Source organism: Pleurodeles waltl, chromosome 2_2 (assembly GCF_031143425.1).
Source record: "Pleurodeles waltl isolate 20211129_DDA chromosome 2_2, aPleWal1.hap1.20221129, whole genome shotgun sequence".
In the NCBI taxonomy this organism is placed as follows: Eukaryota; Metazoa; Chordata; class Amphibia; order Caudata; family Salamandridae; genus Pleurodeles; species Pleurodeles waltl.
This window is the reverse complement of record NC_090439.1, coordinates 1,071,241,931-1,071,259,908: the sequence shown is the minus strand read 5'-3', so window position 1 is coordinate 1,071,259,908 and position 17,978 is coordinate 1,071,241,931. Positions and strand designations below refer to the sequence as shown.

At 43.6% G+C, this 17,978-nt stretch overlaps 1 protein-coding gene across 20 annotated transcripts in view; it reads left to right on the top strand.

Annotated features, from left to right (window-relative positions):
• The window catches only part of PTK2 (protein tyrosine kinase 2), a 758,583-nt gene that overhangs the window by 679,204 nt on the left and 61,401 nt on the right, over positions 1-17,978 (top strand). For all 20 annotated transcript variants that reach the window (XM_069220826.1, XM_069220825.1, XM_069220824.1 and 17 more), the window contains one exon: positions 2,493-2,599. In XM_069220826.1, the coding sequence (XP_069076927.1) occupies positions 2,493-2,599 (107 nt within the window). The remainder of the gene's footprint in view (positions 1-2,492; positions 2,600-17,978) is intronic.

Below are 17,978 nucleotides of genomic sequence, written 5' to 3'. Positions count from 1 at the left end.
GCCCTGAGGTACTCCACAGGTCGAGGAAAGGATATTGGACAGGAAGGAACGATCTAAGACCTGAAAGGTTCTTCCTGTAAGGAAGGAGGCGAGCCAGGCTAGTGCTATGCCTTCTATCCCAATACTAGAGAGCCTACTACGGAAGGTATCGTGATCTACGGAGTCAAAGCCAGCACTGAGATCCAATAGAATAATAGCTGCGCGCCCTCCCTGATCTAAGAGTTGCCGGGTGGATTCAGTGACAGACATAAGGGCCGACTCAGTACTGCATTGGGGCCTAAATCCCATTTGTCAGTTGCTTATTGACATGTTTTTCCTTGATTTTTGCTAGAATGGGGAGAAGGGTGATGGGCCTGTAGTTACTAAGCAAAGTGGGGTCGAGTTTGGGCTTTTTCAGAAGAGGTTTGATGATTGCATGTTTAAGGGACTGAGACAGAATTCTTGAGGTTATGGAGTGATTGAGAGTCTTAGTCAAACGTGGAACGATGATGTCAGAAGCCAATGCCATAATGGCGGGAGGGGCGGGATCAAGAGGAGACCCAGACTTCATGTTATGGAGAAGGTCTGTGACCACCGACTCTGTTAGGGGCCGAAACTCTGAAAATAAAATCCCAGAGTAATGGGGATTGGCACACTTCTCCTTTATAGGCTCCTGGTTGGAAGTGGTAGGAAAGGAGGAGTGTATGTCAGTGATTTTCTCCTGAAAGTAGGTTACCAAGTTATTTCTATGTTCGGTAGAGGCCTCTATTGGTGATTCATTAGGGGGAAGGTGGCAGAGTTCTTTAAAAATATGAAAAACATTTTTGGGGGAGTTTGCCGACTGCTCAATCTTAGTGCTGTAGAATTAGGGATTGGGCTAGTTTAATGTTTTCATGGTAGTTTCTAACAGCTTCTCTGTAAATTACCTTGGAAGAGATACTATAATCTTTTCTCCACATTCTTTCCAACATCTTACACTTCTTTTTTTGTTCTAACAATTGCGGAGAGAACCAGGAGTTGAGATTATGTGTGGATTTTATTAGTCTTGTCTTAATCGGCAAAATAGAGTCAAGGGAGGTGGACATCCAGTTGTTGAAAGACTCTACCGTCGTGAGATTGGGATCATTATAGATAGAAGATGAAGAGATAAGAGTATTATGCCATACTTTAGGGTCGAGCTTAGACCATTGGCAACCGGTAGATTTAGTGCCTACTGGATGCCTAGAGAAACTGTCATAGCGAGGGGTGAATGACAGTAAAAAATAGTCTGTCCACGTAAGAGGCAGAGGAGTATGGAAGGAAAGATCAAAGAGATTGCTAAATGTAAGGTCGATGATATGGCCTTTATGGAGGGTAGGCCCAATAGTTCGATGGGTAAGGTCTAGTGCTACCATCGAGGATAAAAGTAATTTTGCCAAGGGGCAGTCCCTATTGTCAATCTGAATGTTAAAATCCTCAAGTATGGTTAAGTTAGGAGTTTTGCAGAAAGAACTTGATACAGAGTCGGGTAGAGCTTGTAGGAAGCTCAAATAAGGATGAGGAGGGAGGTAGATTAAAATTCCAGAGAAGGTAAAAGTAGCAGAAAGATATAGTGAAAAAGCCATACTTTCAGATCCTGGAATGTCAAGAGTGGTAGTAACACATGTACATATTTTCTTATGGATAATGGCGATGCCGCCCCCTCTAGTCCGGGACCTATCTAGATGGACAATCGAGTAGTTAGGGGGGAGTGCCTTGAGGATTTCGGAAGAGGAGTCTTCCTTAAGCCATATTTCTGTCAGAAATAAGATGCCAGAAAGACTTCACATAATTATTTACCTTGTGGGTGTTAAACATCTTTTATTAGATTAGCGACATGATGCAAACAGGACAATCTCCCTTCATCTTTTAATGTGTTTCTGACTTCTAACTTAATAAGGAGCTGAAGCTCTGCCTACTTAGTTTTGTAGGCCCAGTGAAGACATTACACAATTTGGATTCAAGAGGAGCTCAAATCCTGCATTGAAGGCCATTTCAGAGTTTTCAGAGCCTATACCTTGAAGGAAACCCTGTTGGCTAACAGACATTCATTCCTTCCATTACCCATTATGTATCCTTCCCCGTGCCCAGTCCCAGTTCTTTTAGCTGCCTCTGAAGATCCATGGTGTATTTTGATAGCCAAATAGAATTTACAGATACTGTGGAATAGCTGGGATTCTGTGAACTTGATCTTGTTTCTGAACTGTCCAGTTTTGCGAACATCCCCAGTGTATGTAAATCAGGTTTTTAAATGTTGTATCTGTAGCAAGATTCTGTGTCACAACCCACCTGTGTGTAGGTTCTCTGGTGTTCGAAACAACAAAATGAATGAAAAACTTAACTAGATCAGAATAATCGTATAATATATAATATATTATAGATACATTTACTTATGACTTTTCAGTATCTGTGTCATATGAAGAACTTCATCTCAAATTGTTTTATTTTATTTCCATGAAGAGCTAGTCTGACCGTTTCAACACTTCATTCATTAGATCATGCAGCTCCACCAAAGAAACCTCCTCGTCCCGGAGCCCCAAGCCATCTGGGTAGCATTGCAAGTCTTAACAATCCGGTTGACAGCTATAATGAAGGAATAAAGGTAAGTTTATTTGTATGTTTACAAAAGGGATAATAGATGGTTTCAGGTTTAGATGTATAGCATTCTCTTCTTGTTGAGAAGAAAGAAAAAAACTAAACAGGGGCTTCAGCTCCGACATATTACGGCCAGTCTGTGAATTATCAGGCAAAATGGGCTGACAACTACATGATCGAAGAACAACAACCTTAAGCTATAATGCTTGATTGGTGCCATGATTGACACATGGGTAATGGATTTGCAAGTGTAATAGCCCTGAAGGGTTTTAACTCAGACTGTACATTAGCAAAGGTTGCAGCTTAATTGTACAAAATACACTTTGTCTACATCACTGCTCTGTCAAACGTCCTAAGCTTCACACATCTCAGCTGGTCAACAACTTAATTGAATGGACGTTAATGACACATTGGTTGTATGCAGATAATCAGAGATGCTTTCCCGAAATGCCCCACTGAAGCTCTTTCAGTTGTATTTGTGCTCCTGTTCATCCTCAACACCCTCTCTTAAGATAATATTAAATCCTTTTAGCAAAATGTGTGGATTTAGAAATGTACACCCTCCTTTGACTGGGTTGCTGTCGATATTTGACGCTGGGGAAACTCTAGTGAATCTCGTCCAATCTCTACAGGCACAAGCTGATGTTCCCCACATTGGTGAATCTACCGATTTCTCCTATCTTGCTTTTCTTTGCTTAGTTCTTGTATTGGTTAGCAGCATGTTTACATCATAATATGTTCTTTCATGGAAAAACAGTCAAGCTCTGAATCAGTGAGTGCACAAGGGAAATAGTTTGTGTTCACCACGTATCTGTGTGTAGATCTGTGTGTGTGTGTGTATACATATATATATATATATATTGTTATATATGTATTTGTAGTGTGTGTGACTGTACATAAACATGCTCTGGATACTCCGGTTAATTAGTGTAGAACCTGGAAATTTGTTTTTCTTCAAAGAAGATCAAGTCACAAGACCTGTTATGACTCTACCCTTCGTCCACAATGCACAGCACAATGTTCAGCACAATGTTTCTTCTCTGTTCTGATGCATTTAGGCTGTGACAATCAAGAATGCTGCGCCAAAGTGCATTCAAACACACCAGATCTCCTATTTCTTGGGTAATCTTTTGTTACAGCAGCTCCGTTCTTTAGGCATACTTCAGAAAATACTTATTTTACAGCATGAGATGGTTCTGTTCACACTGACAGGTCTTGGCAACTGAAGGCCAATGCTCAGAGTGTCTAGATGCATCACAGCCACCGTTTTTGACAAATTCTACTGAGGGACACTCAAGAATGCACCTAGGACAATGTTATGGAACACACTTCATTCCACTTTTGTCCTAAAATACCTCTGGGTCGACTACCACCAGGACTGAAACTTGCTTTGCCCCGGACCACACTTAAGCGTCCTTTAGCAGTTTTTTCACATTCGGCTATAAGCAGATTCTCAGGCATTACAGGGAGAGAAGGTGGGATCATCGCTGTATGCAGTGGAAAGTGCTGTTGGAGACACTGGACATTTTCAGCGCTGAAGACTTGAGAGGCACCCAGGTACAAGAGGATGCCTCTGCAGCATTCCCGCACGCTAGGCATCAGAAGATCCAGAGGCATGCTTTTCCGCTTCTCTAACATTAGGGAGGGGATCATGGTTCCTCAAGCCAAAGGTCTACCACACACCAGCCCTGGGGCCTGTAACAACAAGATTCACGCTGCATGCGCAAGCCAATCTTCAAGGTCAGTCTCAAGCCCCTAAATGCCCAGTGGTCAAGGCATAGCACTGCTGCCACTGGAGGCTGGTATCAATCCTGGAGCACAGCATAAAACACTCAGTCCAGCTCCTCCAGCCTGTAAGTCTCTGACTCGAGGGGTTGCATTGGTGCCCATGAAGGCCCCACCCGAGGGCACTAAGCTGCACTGCCCCCTCTGCACCAAGGCAAGGAAAAGCTGCACTCTCCATCAAAATCGCCCCAGCATAGATAACAAGCTGCTGAAAAATCTAGTTCAGAGCTGAGGCTGAAGACCACCTTGCAGCGGGCACTGATGCCGAGATTGGACATCTCAGAGGGCTGTCTCTTCGAGAATCTGATGGATGTACTGGATTAAAAACAAAAAAAATCTTAAATGGCCCACACACCTGCAAGATTCTTGCCAAACCATCAGCATCTTCATCCTTTGGAGGGAGAGGTTCTGGTGCTCTTACAAAAGGGCCTAGTAGAACCAATACTTGCACACCAACGCAGTGCAGGAGTGTATTCCCTATACTTTTAAACCCCAAAAGGGACAGCTCCGTCCTGCTGATCCTCAGCCTTCGGTTATTGAACAGGTTAATTTCCTCTGAACACTTTGACATGGTCACTCTACAAGATGCACCCCTGCTTTGCCAAGGCGACCTCATGTCAGCGCTGGATCTGAAAGACCCATAATTTCATTTCTGGATCCACCTAGTGCATCATCAATACCTTCGCTTTGTGGTAAGTGGACGACAATACCAGTACAAGATGTTACCATTAGGGTTAATAGAGCCCCAAGCCTGTTCATAAAGTGCCTCACGTTGGTAGCAGCGCACCTGCTCCAAAATGCCATTTATGTCTTTTCATAGTTAGACAACTGCCTAATTAAGAGCAGCAGCCCTTCCTCAGGTCAGTCTTCAGCGCAGTAACAGAGAGGGCCTGTCCTGACAACCAATGGCATGGCATTCCAACAGCAATTACTTATCTTTTTCACGCTGTTTAATTACTGTTCGAACTGTCATGAAACTGTTGGAAATTATAGCCTCATGCTTAGCAATTGTACATTATGCCAGATTGCTCACATGCCCCATATAGGAATACCTCACAAGGCAATGAGCAAAATCAGAATGGCATGGGGTGGGGTGATGTTTTAAGATCATGTGTTGGTAATGTCCAGTTGTTTGCATTCTGTACTTTGCTGTAACAGCAACACCCTGTTCCATGGCAGACTCTATTTACTTCCCATTCTGCAAGCGACTGTTACCAACAAGGCATCTCTTGTGGGATGGGGAGCTCACCTCTGTGAGATGACGGTTCAGGGCCTCTGGACCCCTCAGCCCTAGCGGTGCTACATAAAATACCTGTAACTCCAATCCATTAGACTGACCCTCAAAGCGTTCCTCCTGCTCATACGAGGGAAAACAGTGCTACTGAAGACAGTCAACATGACAGCCATGTTCTATATCCACAAGCTGGGTGGCACCCACTCCACAGGCTCTCTGCACTAGGCACTGTTACACTTGGCACTTGAAGTAGATTCAGATTTGCAGGATACTTCGGACATCTAGTGTTGGGCCCAGATGTTTGCTACATGTTTTTTTTTTTTTTTTAAGTTGGAGTCCCAATATCTGTGGTGACTTTACCCTTTGTCCACAGTGCAACAGCATATTGGCTCCACCTCAGGTTCTTTTTCAGCTCAACAGGCGTATGCAGCGTACTTCAATCTACAACACTACAAGCTGCTATGAACAGATGATTACAGGGTAACACTTTTTGTGTGTGTGTGTTTTTGTTTTTGTTTTTCTGGCCACCATATGTTGATTTCTAAGAGTTAAGGTACTCCTTGACTCCAAGGAGGGAAGCTTCACGAATGTTACTAGGGCAACTGCCCCAGTGATGGTATTTAAAGAGTATTGTTCAGCTCTCTAAACTGACAATGTGCCACTGTACACAATGCACAAATACATACACGCCAGTGCTCGTTAGCTCTCATTCTGCTTAGTGCGTCATATACTCCAATAATTGTAGCCTTGATAGAATGGTGGTAGATTATGACTTGAATGAACTCTCAAAAGATGATAGACGGCGCAAACCCCAGCATCTAATTTTTAATTAACATTCACCACAACCTCAGCAATACCCCTTCTACTGTATGGGCCCTGCTGTGTGCCACCCATTTATACACTATTATATTTTCACCAAGTAGCCCTTTAATGAGCCCATATTAAGCAGGCACTGAATGCGTATTGTACTGCCCTATGGACTCCTTTCTCTTTTCATCCTTGGCTTCGATGTGCCATTCCAAGGGTGGGGGAAGGAGGACATAACACTGCCAGTTACCAATGAGAATTATTTTCCACTGTAGATTCAGGTCCGGCTCTATCATGCTGTTAGGATCTCTCCAATATTTGGCTTGCGTCACCTTCACTTAATTACTATGATCCTGATTCAGCCTGTAATATTGTTATTATTTAAATCCATTGTGAATATGAGTGTGCTAATATGATTATGTTGTATTTATGAAGAATTGCTTGTTTGTTATTTAGGAAGAAAACTGTTTAAAAAAAGAATGATGACAGGCATTGACTACTTAATGTTATACCTGCAGTACACCTGGCTATACTTTGTTATTGTATAAATTATTCCAGTAATAAAAGCAAAGAACAAAGAAACGAAAGTAAGAAATAGGGACACACTTTAAAAAAGTGCCCATTTTGTTCTTTTCTCTCCCGACTCTTACCACTCTGCCTAGAACCTTTTTAGTGAATTCAGCTCTAGAATGAGGAAAGAGTCTTTGTTACCTTTACTGATAAAGAGTCACATCTTCACCTCCGTACACATACCAAGCCAGAAGCTCAAAGCAGCGTACACTGCAGACTTTCAACTTTGCTTTTCGAAATTGTCGTAGGGCTCGTTATTGGAACAAGACTGCAGGATTTGGGTGGCAGCACCACCGCTTGTGGGTGAGTGAGTCAATCACACACCGTTTTGTAGCTGTCTGCCTAGCCATTTCGGCTAGCTAGCAACACCTCACCCAAGCATAGAAAGCAAAGGTGTGATTTGTGGCAACCTGACGCATGACACCTCAGTGAAGTTGTGGTTGACAAATCTTACCCCTTTCTCTCATTAGCAAAGGTTTCATACACATACCTAGGCAAAAGGAAGAGATGCAGGATAGTTTTAAATGTATTTTTGAAAAGACTGCAATCTACAATAAAATATATGAGCTGCAATTATTAGGAAGATAAGACATAGAACATTTAGGATTGTTACAGTCAAGGAAAAGAAAATAACAAACCCAAGTATATTCAAATAAACATTGGCATAGGAATCCACCTAACACCTAGCTTCTAAACGAGAGCCCAATTCGGCCCTTACTTAGTCCATGGAGGGAACACCCACCTCGTTATCTGAAAATAGGGGTCTGCCCACCGTCTCCTTGACTGGTTGCAGAGACAGGGCTGAGGTCAGCAAAGCAGAAGTGAAATGGCATATACCGTGAATGGATCTCCTGGCTGGAATGACCTCTCTAACCGTCTTTGGCCCATGTGATGTTTTTATAATAAAGCATGTTTGTGTTCAGATAAAGAGGCCTGACGTGTCGTGTGTCTTTAAGTGTTGGGCTGTCTGCACACTCTTGTGGTGGCAATTCTAAATAAATTATCATGTACCATTCTTGTCAGCCTTGAGCCGATGTACATGGTGAAATGTCGTGCACAGAAAATAACTATTTCGCAGAATAACAACTGATTAGGAAAATAAAACATCCCGCTGAAAAGCAGGCTGAGCTAAAATGAATAACTGAAAATAGAGCATGTATCTGGATAAAAGGTTACAAGCTAAGCTAAAATGTGTGTGCCCAAGCAAGGCTCTAAGATGAACCCACGACAAAACCATTAATGGTTTCCTCCCCCCACAGTACCACACTGAGCTTGTTAAATGAGGCAGCTCATTATGCTTGCTGAGGTGCGCAGATAAAAATCATGGTGACTGTTTCTAAGCCATCATGTGCCAACTCATAGTTGAGGTTGCTTGAATTTATAGCCCTTATCCACTAGAACGCCTTTCAACAACAATTCCGAGCCAACCAAACCCATGGCGTAACACAGCATAATGGGACCCCACCTGTAAAATGCAGTGAGGGCCCCCCCTTAGTCTCCAGTTTCTCACAGATATTCATTGGCTTTGAGCTGAATGGCTGCGTTCCCCCTGCTTCACAGGGGAGTGCAAGGGCTTGCATTATGGCCTTATCTAAAGGCTATATCAATGATGTCAAGATTGAACCCACACAACTAAGAAAATCTTACTTACCCCCTTATGTTCTCCCCATATCTCTGGACTCTATCATGTATGCACACAACTCCTCCAATCTTTCTGTAATAATGTAGCTAAATATCAATAAAGACTGTGTGATGCCATCAATAGGAATCTAAGTGTAGATTGTCCCTTTGTGTGATGTCACCAGTAGGGAGGGAAACACACACACACACACACACACACACACACACACACACACACACACATGTATATATATGTCATGTCTGCTTCTTTGGAGAAATGACAACAATACATTCCTGAAGTGAAGCTTGAGGTTTAGAAACCTAGACTTACAAACATAAAACACATGCAGTGCATCACTTTTTGGCCTAGTGGGGGTTTCCTTGCCTTTCTTCCCTGCCACCTCCAAAAAATACTTTTCAGCAATTTTGTTACTATCTTGAACCCCCTGCGGTCAAGCACCTGCCTAACCAGAGTCAATTTGGATGCTTAGCAAAATGTTTTTTTTAAAAAGCTGTTCCAGAGCTTCTGAAGAAAATTCGAAAATTAAAACAGTTGCTTTACTAAAGTATGCTTTTGCATAAAGTAGTGACCATACTGATGGTATACTGGTATGGAAAATAATATAAAGTGCTGTCCTTGCTGGTCTTTTAGTGAAAAACATTTCGACATCCCAAAAATTGAATCATCGTAAGTCCCTGGCATCAAACTGAAAGGCACACTGTGAGGGGAAAAAATGATGGCCCAGGTCCCGATTCACACTTGGAGCGCAAAAATGCATTAATGTGTGATAACGATATCCTTTTTCATATTATTTCCAGGTGTCACGCTGCTATTTTTCGAAAGATGTATTGCTTTCAGTGCAACTATCTAAAATATTTAACATCTTTATGGTGACTACAATGTTTTTATTTCAGAGGAAGATTACTTTATTTTAGGTATCTATATTTTCTTGACGTTTAATTTTTTTCTGAAATGAAAAACCTCATCCCCTTTCCACTGCTAAAATTGCCATCTGGTGACTAGTTTTAGAAAATATTTTGAGGCTACTTGAGTGGAGCCCACAGACTAGAAAAGTGTATGCTTCCCTTCCATGACAGAGTCTCCCCTTTGTGCCTGACCATCAGTTAATTTTTTCCTTCAACCCTTATGTACTAGAGTTGCGCTGCTGTTCTAAATTTCCTCCATATGCATGTCTTTACTGTGATCATTCCATACCACAGAGACCTAGCTATAAACTGTTTAAGTTTTTCAGCCATCCTCTTTTGAAATTTCCACCTGCCTTGTACACCCCTCTTTGGTCACCAACACTCAATCCCTCTAGTTTTTTTTTAGGTTATTTGTTAGAAATCCATTCAATGCATAAAATAAATGTTAGTAATTGGTTAGACCTCACTTATCAAGACATTGAATAAATAGCAGTGGTTTCAGGCCTGGACTACTACTGCACTTTTTAGTGCCTCTATTCTAATGATCGCTCAGTTGACCTTGATAGTGGAGACCAATTTGGGATGCAAGTGGGATGTTAATATCGGGGGCAAGTTCATCAGAAGCTGAATTATTGTAAATTCTATCTTCCTTTCACAATCAGGCTTTCTTTCTTGGAGGGGTGATCCCTTTAGCATCCTTACTTTATGGCTATTATTTTCATCTTCTCTTTCTTACACTCATAGCCTTCTAAGACTAGGCAAGGGTCAGAGTTCTGCTGCTGTAGGAATCGTGCCTGCAGGCTCAATAACATGGAGACACAACTTCCCTATTAAAGCAAGGCGTTTACTTAACACAAATGTTGTCCAGCATTTTGTCACAGATGTTGGGCAGCCTTTCCCCAGCCTAAACTGTAATGCATCTAAGGGCCTGATTTAGAGTTTGACCTGGGGGGGTTACTCCGTCACAAACGTTACAAATATCTCATCCGCCTGTTACAATCTCCACAGGCTATTATGGGATTGTAATACGGCAGACGGGTTATCCATCATGTTTGTGAGGGAGTAAGCCCCTCCGCCAAACTGTAAATCAGGCTTTGAGTTCTTGGCTGTTATACAACCATCCCTGGTAAACGTGGTGTTCGATGGCATCTGTCGCTGTAGATACGCATGTTCTGCAATAGCTCGCCATCTGGTGTTGGGCCGGAGTGTTACAAGTTGTTTTTCTTCGAAGAAGTCTTTCGAGTCACGGGACCGAGTGACTCCTTTTGTCTCCATTGCGCATGGGCGTCGACTCCATCTTCGATTGTTTTTTTTCCGCCATCGGGTTCGGACGTGTTCCTGTCGCTCCGAGTTTCGGAACGGAAAATTAGCTAATTTCGGAAGATTTTCGTCGGTATTGTTGCGTTCGGGATCGGCGTACTTAGATTCCACACCGCATCGAAGATCGAAGAGCTCCGGTGCCCTTCGGGGTAGTTTTTCGATCCTCCGTCGGGGCCTGGTCGGCCCGACCGCGTGCTGAAGAACGCCGATGGAACGGACCCCGTTCCGTTTCTGCCCCAAATGCCACAATAAATACCCCTACACAGACCAACACTTGGTCTGCAACCTGTGCCTGTCACCTGAGCACAGCGAAGACACCTGCGAGGCCTGTCGTGCGTTCCGGTCCCGAAAAACACTCCGAGACCGTCGAGCCAGAAGACTTCAAATGGCGTCCGCACCGACAGCCCAACGGGAGTTCGAGGAACAGGAAGAAGAAGGTACCTTCTCGATCCAAGACTCAGACTCCGAAGGATTCGACGATACACAAACCGTGAGTAAGACGTCGAAAACCACACAAAGAAACATTTACAAGGCCCAGGGGACGCCACTGCCACCAGGCCATGGCTCGACCCATAAATTCGGTGACCGACCGTCGGCACCGAAAAAGGCCCAAACAGTGCCGAGATCGTCCGACTCCGGTCGAGACACCGGCACGCAGCCTTCTCGGGACTGAGAAAGTGCTGGAGATAAGCCTCGACACCGAGATGCCGGTGTGGACACGGCTCGACGCCGAGACAGCGGCACCGAAACAGATCGACGCCGAGAGGTTTCGGCCCCGAAAAGGAAAAAAGTCACCTCGGAGCCGAAAAAACACGCAGACAAAGTTTCGATGCCGAAACAAACTGCAAACGACCCAGCTTCAGGCTCTTATACAGAAGAGCACTCGCTAACCTCCCAAATGCAAAAGCATAGGTTTGAGGAAGAGCTACAAGCAACTGATGTAGACCATACGCAAAAGCGTATCTTCATTCAGCAGGGGACAGGAAAAATAAGCACCCTTCCCCCCATTAGGAGAAAGAGAAGGTTGGAGTTCCAGACGGAACAAGCACCACAACCAAAAGTGGTGAAAAGAGTTACACCACCACCCTCTCCTCCGCCCGTGATTAACGTTTCACCAGCACAAACTCCATCACACTCCCCAGCTCACACCACCATGAGCCAGGGTGACCAAGATCAGGACGCGTGGGACCTATACGACGCCCCAGTGTCAGATAACAGCCCGGAGGCATACCCTACAAAGCCATCTCCACCAGAAGACAGCACCGCGTACTCTCAGGTGGTGGCTAGAGCAGCACAATTTCACAACGTAAGCCTCCACTCGGAACAGGTCGAGGATGATTTCTTGTTCAACACACTCTCCTCCACCCACAGCTCATACCAAAGCCTGCCTATGCTCCCTGGTATGCTCCGGCACGCAAAAGACATATTTAAGGAGCCGGTCAAAAGTAGGGCAATCACACCAAGGGTGGAAAAAAAGTATAAGCCGCCTCCTACGGACCCGGTTTTCATCACTACACAGCTGCCACCAGACTCTGTTGTTGTAGGAGCAGCTAGGAAAAGGGCCAACTCTCACACATCTGGAGATGCACCACCCCCAGATAAAGAAAGCCGCAAGTTCGATGCAGCTGGTAAAAGAGTCGCAGCACAAGCTGCAAACCAGTGGCGCATCGCGAACTCCCAGGCACTACTTGCGCGCTATGACAGAGCCCACTGGGACGAGATGCAACATCTCATTGAACATCTGCCCAAAGACTTCCAAAATAGGGCAAAACAAGTGGTTGAGGAGGGACAGACCATCTCCAACAACCAGATACGTTCCTCCATGGACGCTGCAGATACAGCTGCACGGACAATTAATACATCTGTAACTATCAGAAGGCATGCATGGCTCCGAACGTCTGGATTTAAACCAGAGATTCAACAAGCAGTTCTCAATATGCCTTTTAATGAAAAAGAACTGTTCGGTCCAGAAGTGGACACAGCGATTGAGAAACTCAAAAAAGATACGGACACTGCCAAAGCCATGGGCGCACTCTACTCCCCGCAGAGCAGAGGGAATTACAGCACATTCCGTAAAACGCCCTTTCGAGGGGGCTTTCGGGGTCAAAGCACACAAGCCAGCACCTCACAAGCAACACCGTCCACTTACCAGGGACAGTATAGAGGAGGTTTTCGGGGACAATATAGAGGAGGGCAATTCCCTAGAAATAGAGGGAGATTTCAAAGCCCCAAAACCCCTACTACTAAACAATGACTCACATGTCACTCACCCCCTCCACACAACACCAGTGGGGGGAAGAATAGGTCATTATTACAAAGCATGGGAGGAAATCACTACAGACACTTGGGTTCTAGCAATTATCCAACATGGTTATTGCATAGAATTTCTACAATTCCCTCCAAACATACCACCAAAAGCACAAAATTTAACAACACACCATTCCAATCTCCTGGAGATAGAAGTGCAGGCACTATTGCAAAAGAATGCAATCGAATTAGTGCCAAACACACAAATAAACACAGGAGTTTACTCACTGTACTTTCTGATACCAAAGAAGGACAAAACGCTGAGACCAATCCTAGACCTCAGAGTAGTGAACACTTTCATCAAATCAGACCACTTCCACATGGTCACATTACAAGAAGTGTTGCCATTGCTAAAACTACACGACTACATGGCAACTTTAGACCTCAAGGATGCTTATTTCCATATACCAATACACCCATCGCACAGGAAATACCTAAGGTTTGTATTCAAAGGAATACATTACCAATTCAAGGTACTGCCTTTCGGATTAACAACAGCACCAAGAGTCTTTACCAAATGTCTAGCGGTAGTCGCTGCACACATAAGAAGGCAGCAAATACATGTGTTCCCATATTTGGACGACTGGCTAATCAAGGCCCATTCGTTCATACAGTGCTCAAATCACACAAATCAGATCATACAAACCCTCTTCAAACTCGGGTTCACCGTCAACTTTACAAAATCCAACATTCTGCCGCGCAAGGTACAACAATATCTAGGAGCCATAATAGACACATCAAAAGGAGTAGCCACTCCAAGTCCACAAAGAATTCTAAATTTCAACACCATACAACGCATGTATCCAACACAAAAGATACAGGCAAAGATGGTATTGCAACTCCTAGGCATGATGTCATCATGCATAGCCATTGTCCCAAACGCAAGACTGCACATGAGGCCCTTACAACAATGAATAGCATCACAGTGGTCTCAAGCACAGGGTCACCTTCTAGATCTGGTGTTAATAGACCGCCAAACTTACCTCTCGCTTCTGTGGTGGAACAACATAAATTTAAACAAAGGGCGGCCTTTCCAAGACCCAGTGCCACAATACGTAATAACAACAGATGCTTCCATGACAGGGTGGGGAGCACACCTCGATCAACACAGCATACAAGGACAATGGAACGTACATCAAACAAAACTGCATATCAATCACCTAGAACTTCTAGCAGTTTTTCAAGCACTAAAAGCTTTCCAACCAATAATAGTTCACAAATACATTCTCGTCAAAACAGACAACATGACAACAATGTATTATCTAAACAAGCAGGGAGGGACGCACTCCACGCAGTTAAGCCTGCTAGCACAGAAAATTTGGCATTGGGCAATTCACAACCAAATTCGCCTAATTGCACAGTTTATACCAGGGATCCAAAATCAACTCGCAGACAATCTCTCTCGAGATCACCAACAGGTCCACGAATGGGAAATTCACCCCCAAATTCTGAACACTTATTTCAAACTCTGGGGAACACCTCAGATAGACTTGTTTGCGACAAGGGAGAACGCAAAATGCCAAAACTTCGCATCCAGATACCCACACAAACAATCCCAAGGCAATGCCCTATGGATGAACTGGTCAGGGATATTTGCTTACGCTTTTCCTCCTCTCCCTCTCCTTCCTTACCTGGTAAACAAACTCAGTCAAAGCAAACTCAAACTCATATTGATAGCACCAACTTGGGCAAGGCAACCCTGGTACACAACGCTGCTAGACCTATCAGTGGTACCCTGCATCAAATTGCCCAACAGGCCAGATCTGTTGACACAGCACAACCAAAAGATCAGACACCCAGATCCAGCATCGCTGAATCTAGCAATCTGGCTCCTGAAATCCTAGAATTCGGGCACTTACAACTTACCCAAGAATGTATGGAAGTCATAAAACAAGCCAGAAGGCCATCCACCAGGCACTGCTATGCAAGTAAATGGAAGAGGTTTGTTTGCTACTGCCATATTAATCAAATACAACCATTACACACAACTCCAGAACATGTAGTGGGTTACTTGCTTCACTTACAAAAATCTAACCTAGCTTTCTCTTCCATTAAGATTCACCTTGCAGCAATATCTGCATACCTGCAAACTACCTATTCAACTTCCCTATATAAGATACCAGTCATTAAAGCATTCATGGAGGGCCTTAGGAGAATTATACCACCAAGAACACTACCTGTTCCTTCATGGAACCTAAATGTTGTCCTAACTAGACTTATGGGTCCACCTTTTGAACCCATGCACTCCTGCGACATACAGTTCCTAACCTGGAAGGTGGCATTTCTCATCGCCATTACTTCCCTAAGAAGAGTAAGCGAGATTCAGGCGTTTACTATACAGGAACCTTTTATACAACTACACAAAAATAAAGTCGTCCTAAGGACCAATCCTAAATTTTTGCCAAAGGTTATTTCACCGTTCCATCTAAATCAAACAGTGGAACTTCCAGTGTTCTTTCCACAGCCAGATACCGTAGCTGAAAGGGCACTACATACATTAGATGTCAAAAGAGCATTAATGTATTACATTGACAGAACAAAAAACATCAGAAAGACTAAACAACTCTTTATTGCATTTCAAAAACCTCATGCAGGAAACCCAATTTCAAAACAAGGTATAGCCAGATGGATAGTTAAATGCATCCAAATCTGCTACCTTAAAGCTAAACGACAGCTGCCCATTACACCAAGGGCACACTCAACCAGAAAGAAAGGTGCTACCATGGCCTTTCTAGGAAACATCCCAATGCAAGAAATATGTAAGGCAGCCACATGGTCTACGCCTCACACATTCACCAAGCACTACTGTGTAGACGTGTTATCCGCACAACAAGCCACAGTAGGTCAAGCCGTATTAAGGACATTATTTCAGACTACTTCCACTCCTACAGGCTGATCCACCGCTTTTGGGGAAATAACTGCTTACTAGTCTATGCAGAACATGCGTATCTACAGCGACAGATGCCATCGAACTGAAAATGTCACTTACCCAGTGTACATCTGTTCGTGGCATCAGTCGCAGTAGATTCGCATGTGCCCACCCGCCTCCCCGGGAGCCTGTAGCAGTTTGGAAGTTACCTTCAATTATTTATATATGTATCATCTCAACCTTAAATAGGTGCATACTTAGTCACTCCATTGCATGGGCACTGTTACTACAATTCAACTCCTACCTCACCCTCTGCGGGGAAAAACAATCGAAGATGGAGTCGACGCCCATGCGCAATGGAGACAAAAGGAGGAGTCACTCGGTCCCGTGACTCGAAAGACTTCTTCGAAGAAAAACAACTTGTAACACTCCGGCCCAACACCAGATGGCGAGCTATTGCAGAACATGCGAATCTACTGCGACTGATGCCACGAACAGATGTACACTGGGTAAGTGACATTTTCATTATTGTAGCAGCCTGGACTGTCTCCTGTTTCAAAAACCCCGATGTATGTTTTTCCATTCTTAGTTTTGCCTCTGGGGTGTTGCAGTTTTTACAGGACAGTGAATACCTTAAACAGGGAGTATTTTAATCACATTTGTCAACTTATGGTGTTATTCAAATTGTCATCAAGTTTTGTTTTTAATGTGCTGAACCTCGGAAGTAATATTCAAGCGCAGAGCCATCCACTAGGAAAACTTTGTCAGGCGTCAGGCCTTAACAATATTCTGCCCTTGTTGATGCCACACCTATGCTGCCAGAATCCTCGCATCTACCTTACATGGATAATATTCATTGCCTCGTCAACATCTCTGATATATGGCAGCATCCTTTTATTCTTGAAGGCTCTTTACTTCCTGCAGTTCTCTCAGAAGCAAAGTTAAACTTGCTGGGCACTCACAATTTCAATTTTTAGGATGGATGGGTAGGAGCTTCTCTCCCATGTGTTGGTTTGAGAACCTGCAAGAATGGTGTTGCTCTCAAGAAAAATTTGTTCTGCGTTAGTCTGAAGATTCAGCAGTGTTCTTGGCTTGATCACTTCCTGCATCTGACTTGCTCCACTAGAAAGGCTCAAGGTAAGAGACAGACTGAACTCTCTAAATATTAGGTAGTTAACAAGTTGATGGTCCCTGTGTTGGATTTGGCATTGGCAGCCTTTACAATCGGAGATCTAAGCATTATATGAAGCAAGAGAAACAATCTTACCTCAGACACTGATAGTAGTATTCTGATCACTTCCCTGTTGGTTTATGGGTTATGCTTTTGTTCGCAGATGGAAATTGGGAGTCTTGTGTTTTAGTCAGTTGAAGGCACCTGTGTTGTCTTACAAGGGGAGAAACTATAAGAAGTGTGATCATTTTCAACCATATTTATTGCTGTCTCGATAATTATGCAGGATGGTTATTTATCCAAAGGGTTGATTGCAAAGCAGCTAATGTTTAAACCTGTCTAAACCACTTTCTTCTAACGTTTGACATCCACTCTCTAAGACTGCAAGCACAATCTTAATTTACTAGATCATCAGAGGCAAATTCATGTTGTGTTGTGGTTCTCCTACTCTTTATCCCCAGTCACTGTCTCTATATTGGGTGTGTATATTATGTTTTGATTAACAGTGTTAAAGAAGGGCTACACTAATGTCAACGCTGGCACTGATGGTATCTGTGGTAGTGCTTCCCAATCGTTATAGTCCACAATCCAATTTTTAGAACAACAAACTTTCGCGACTCGTAGATTTAATGAACATGAGGCCGGGGATGATTTTTTTATGTAGGAGTACACATAATTTGAAAATGCTGTGAATTACTAAAATAACATGCTCTTCATTTTTTAGCATTCCTTTCTAAGAGCAGTTGTTTGTAAATGTCATGACGTTGATCACACCC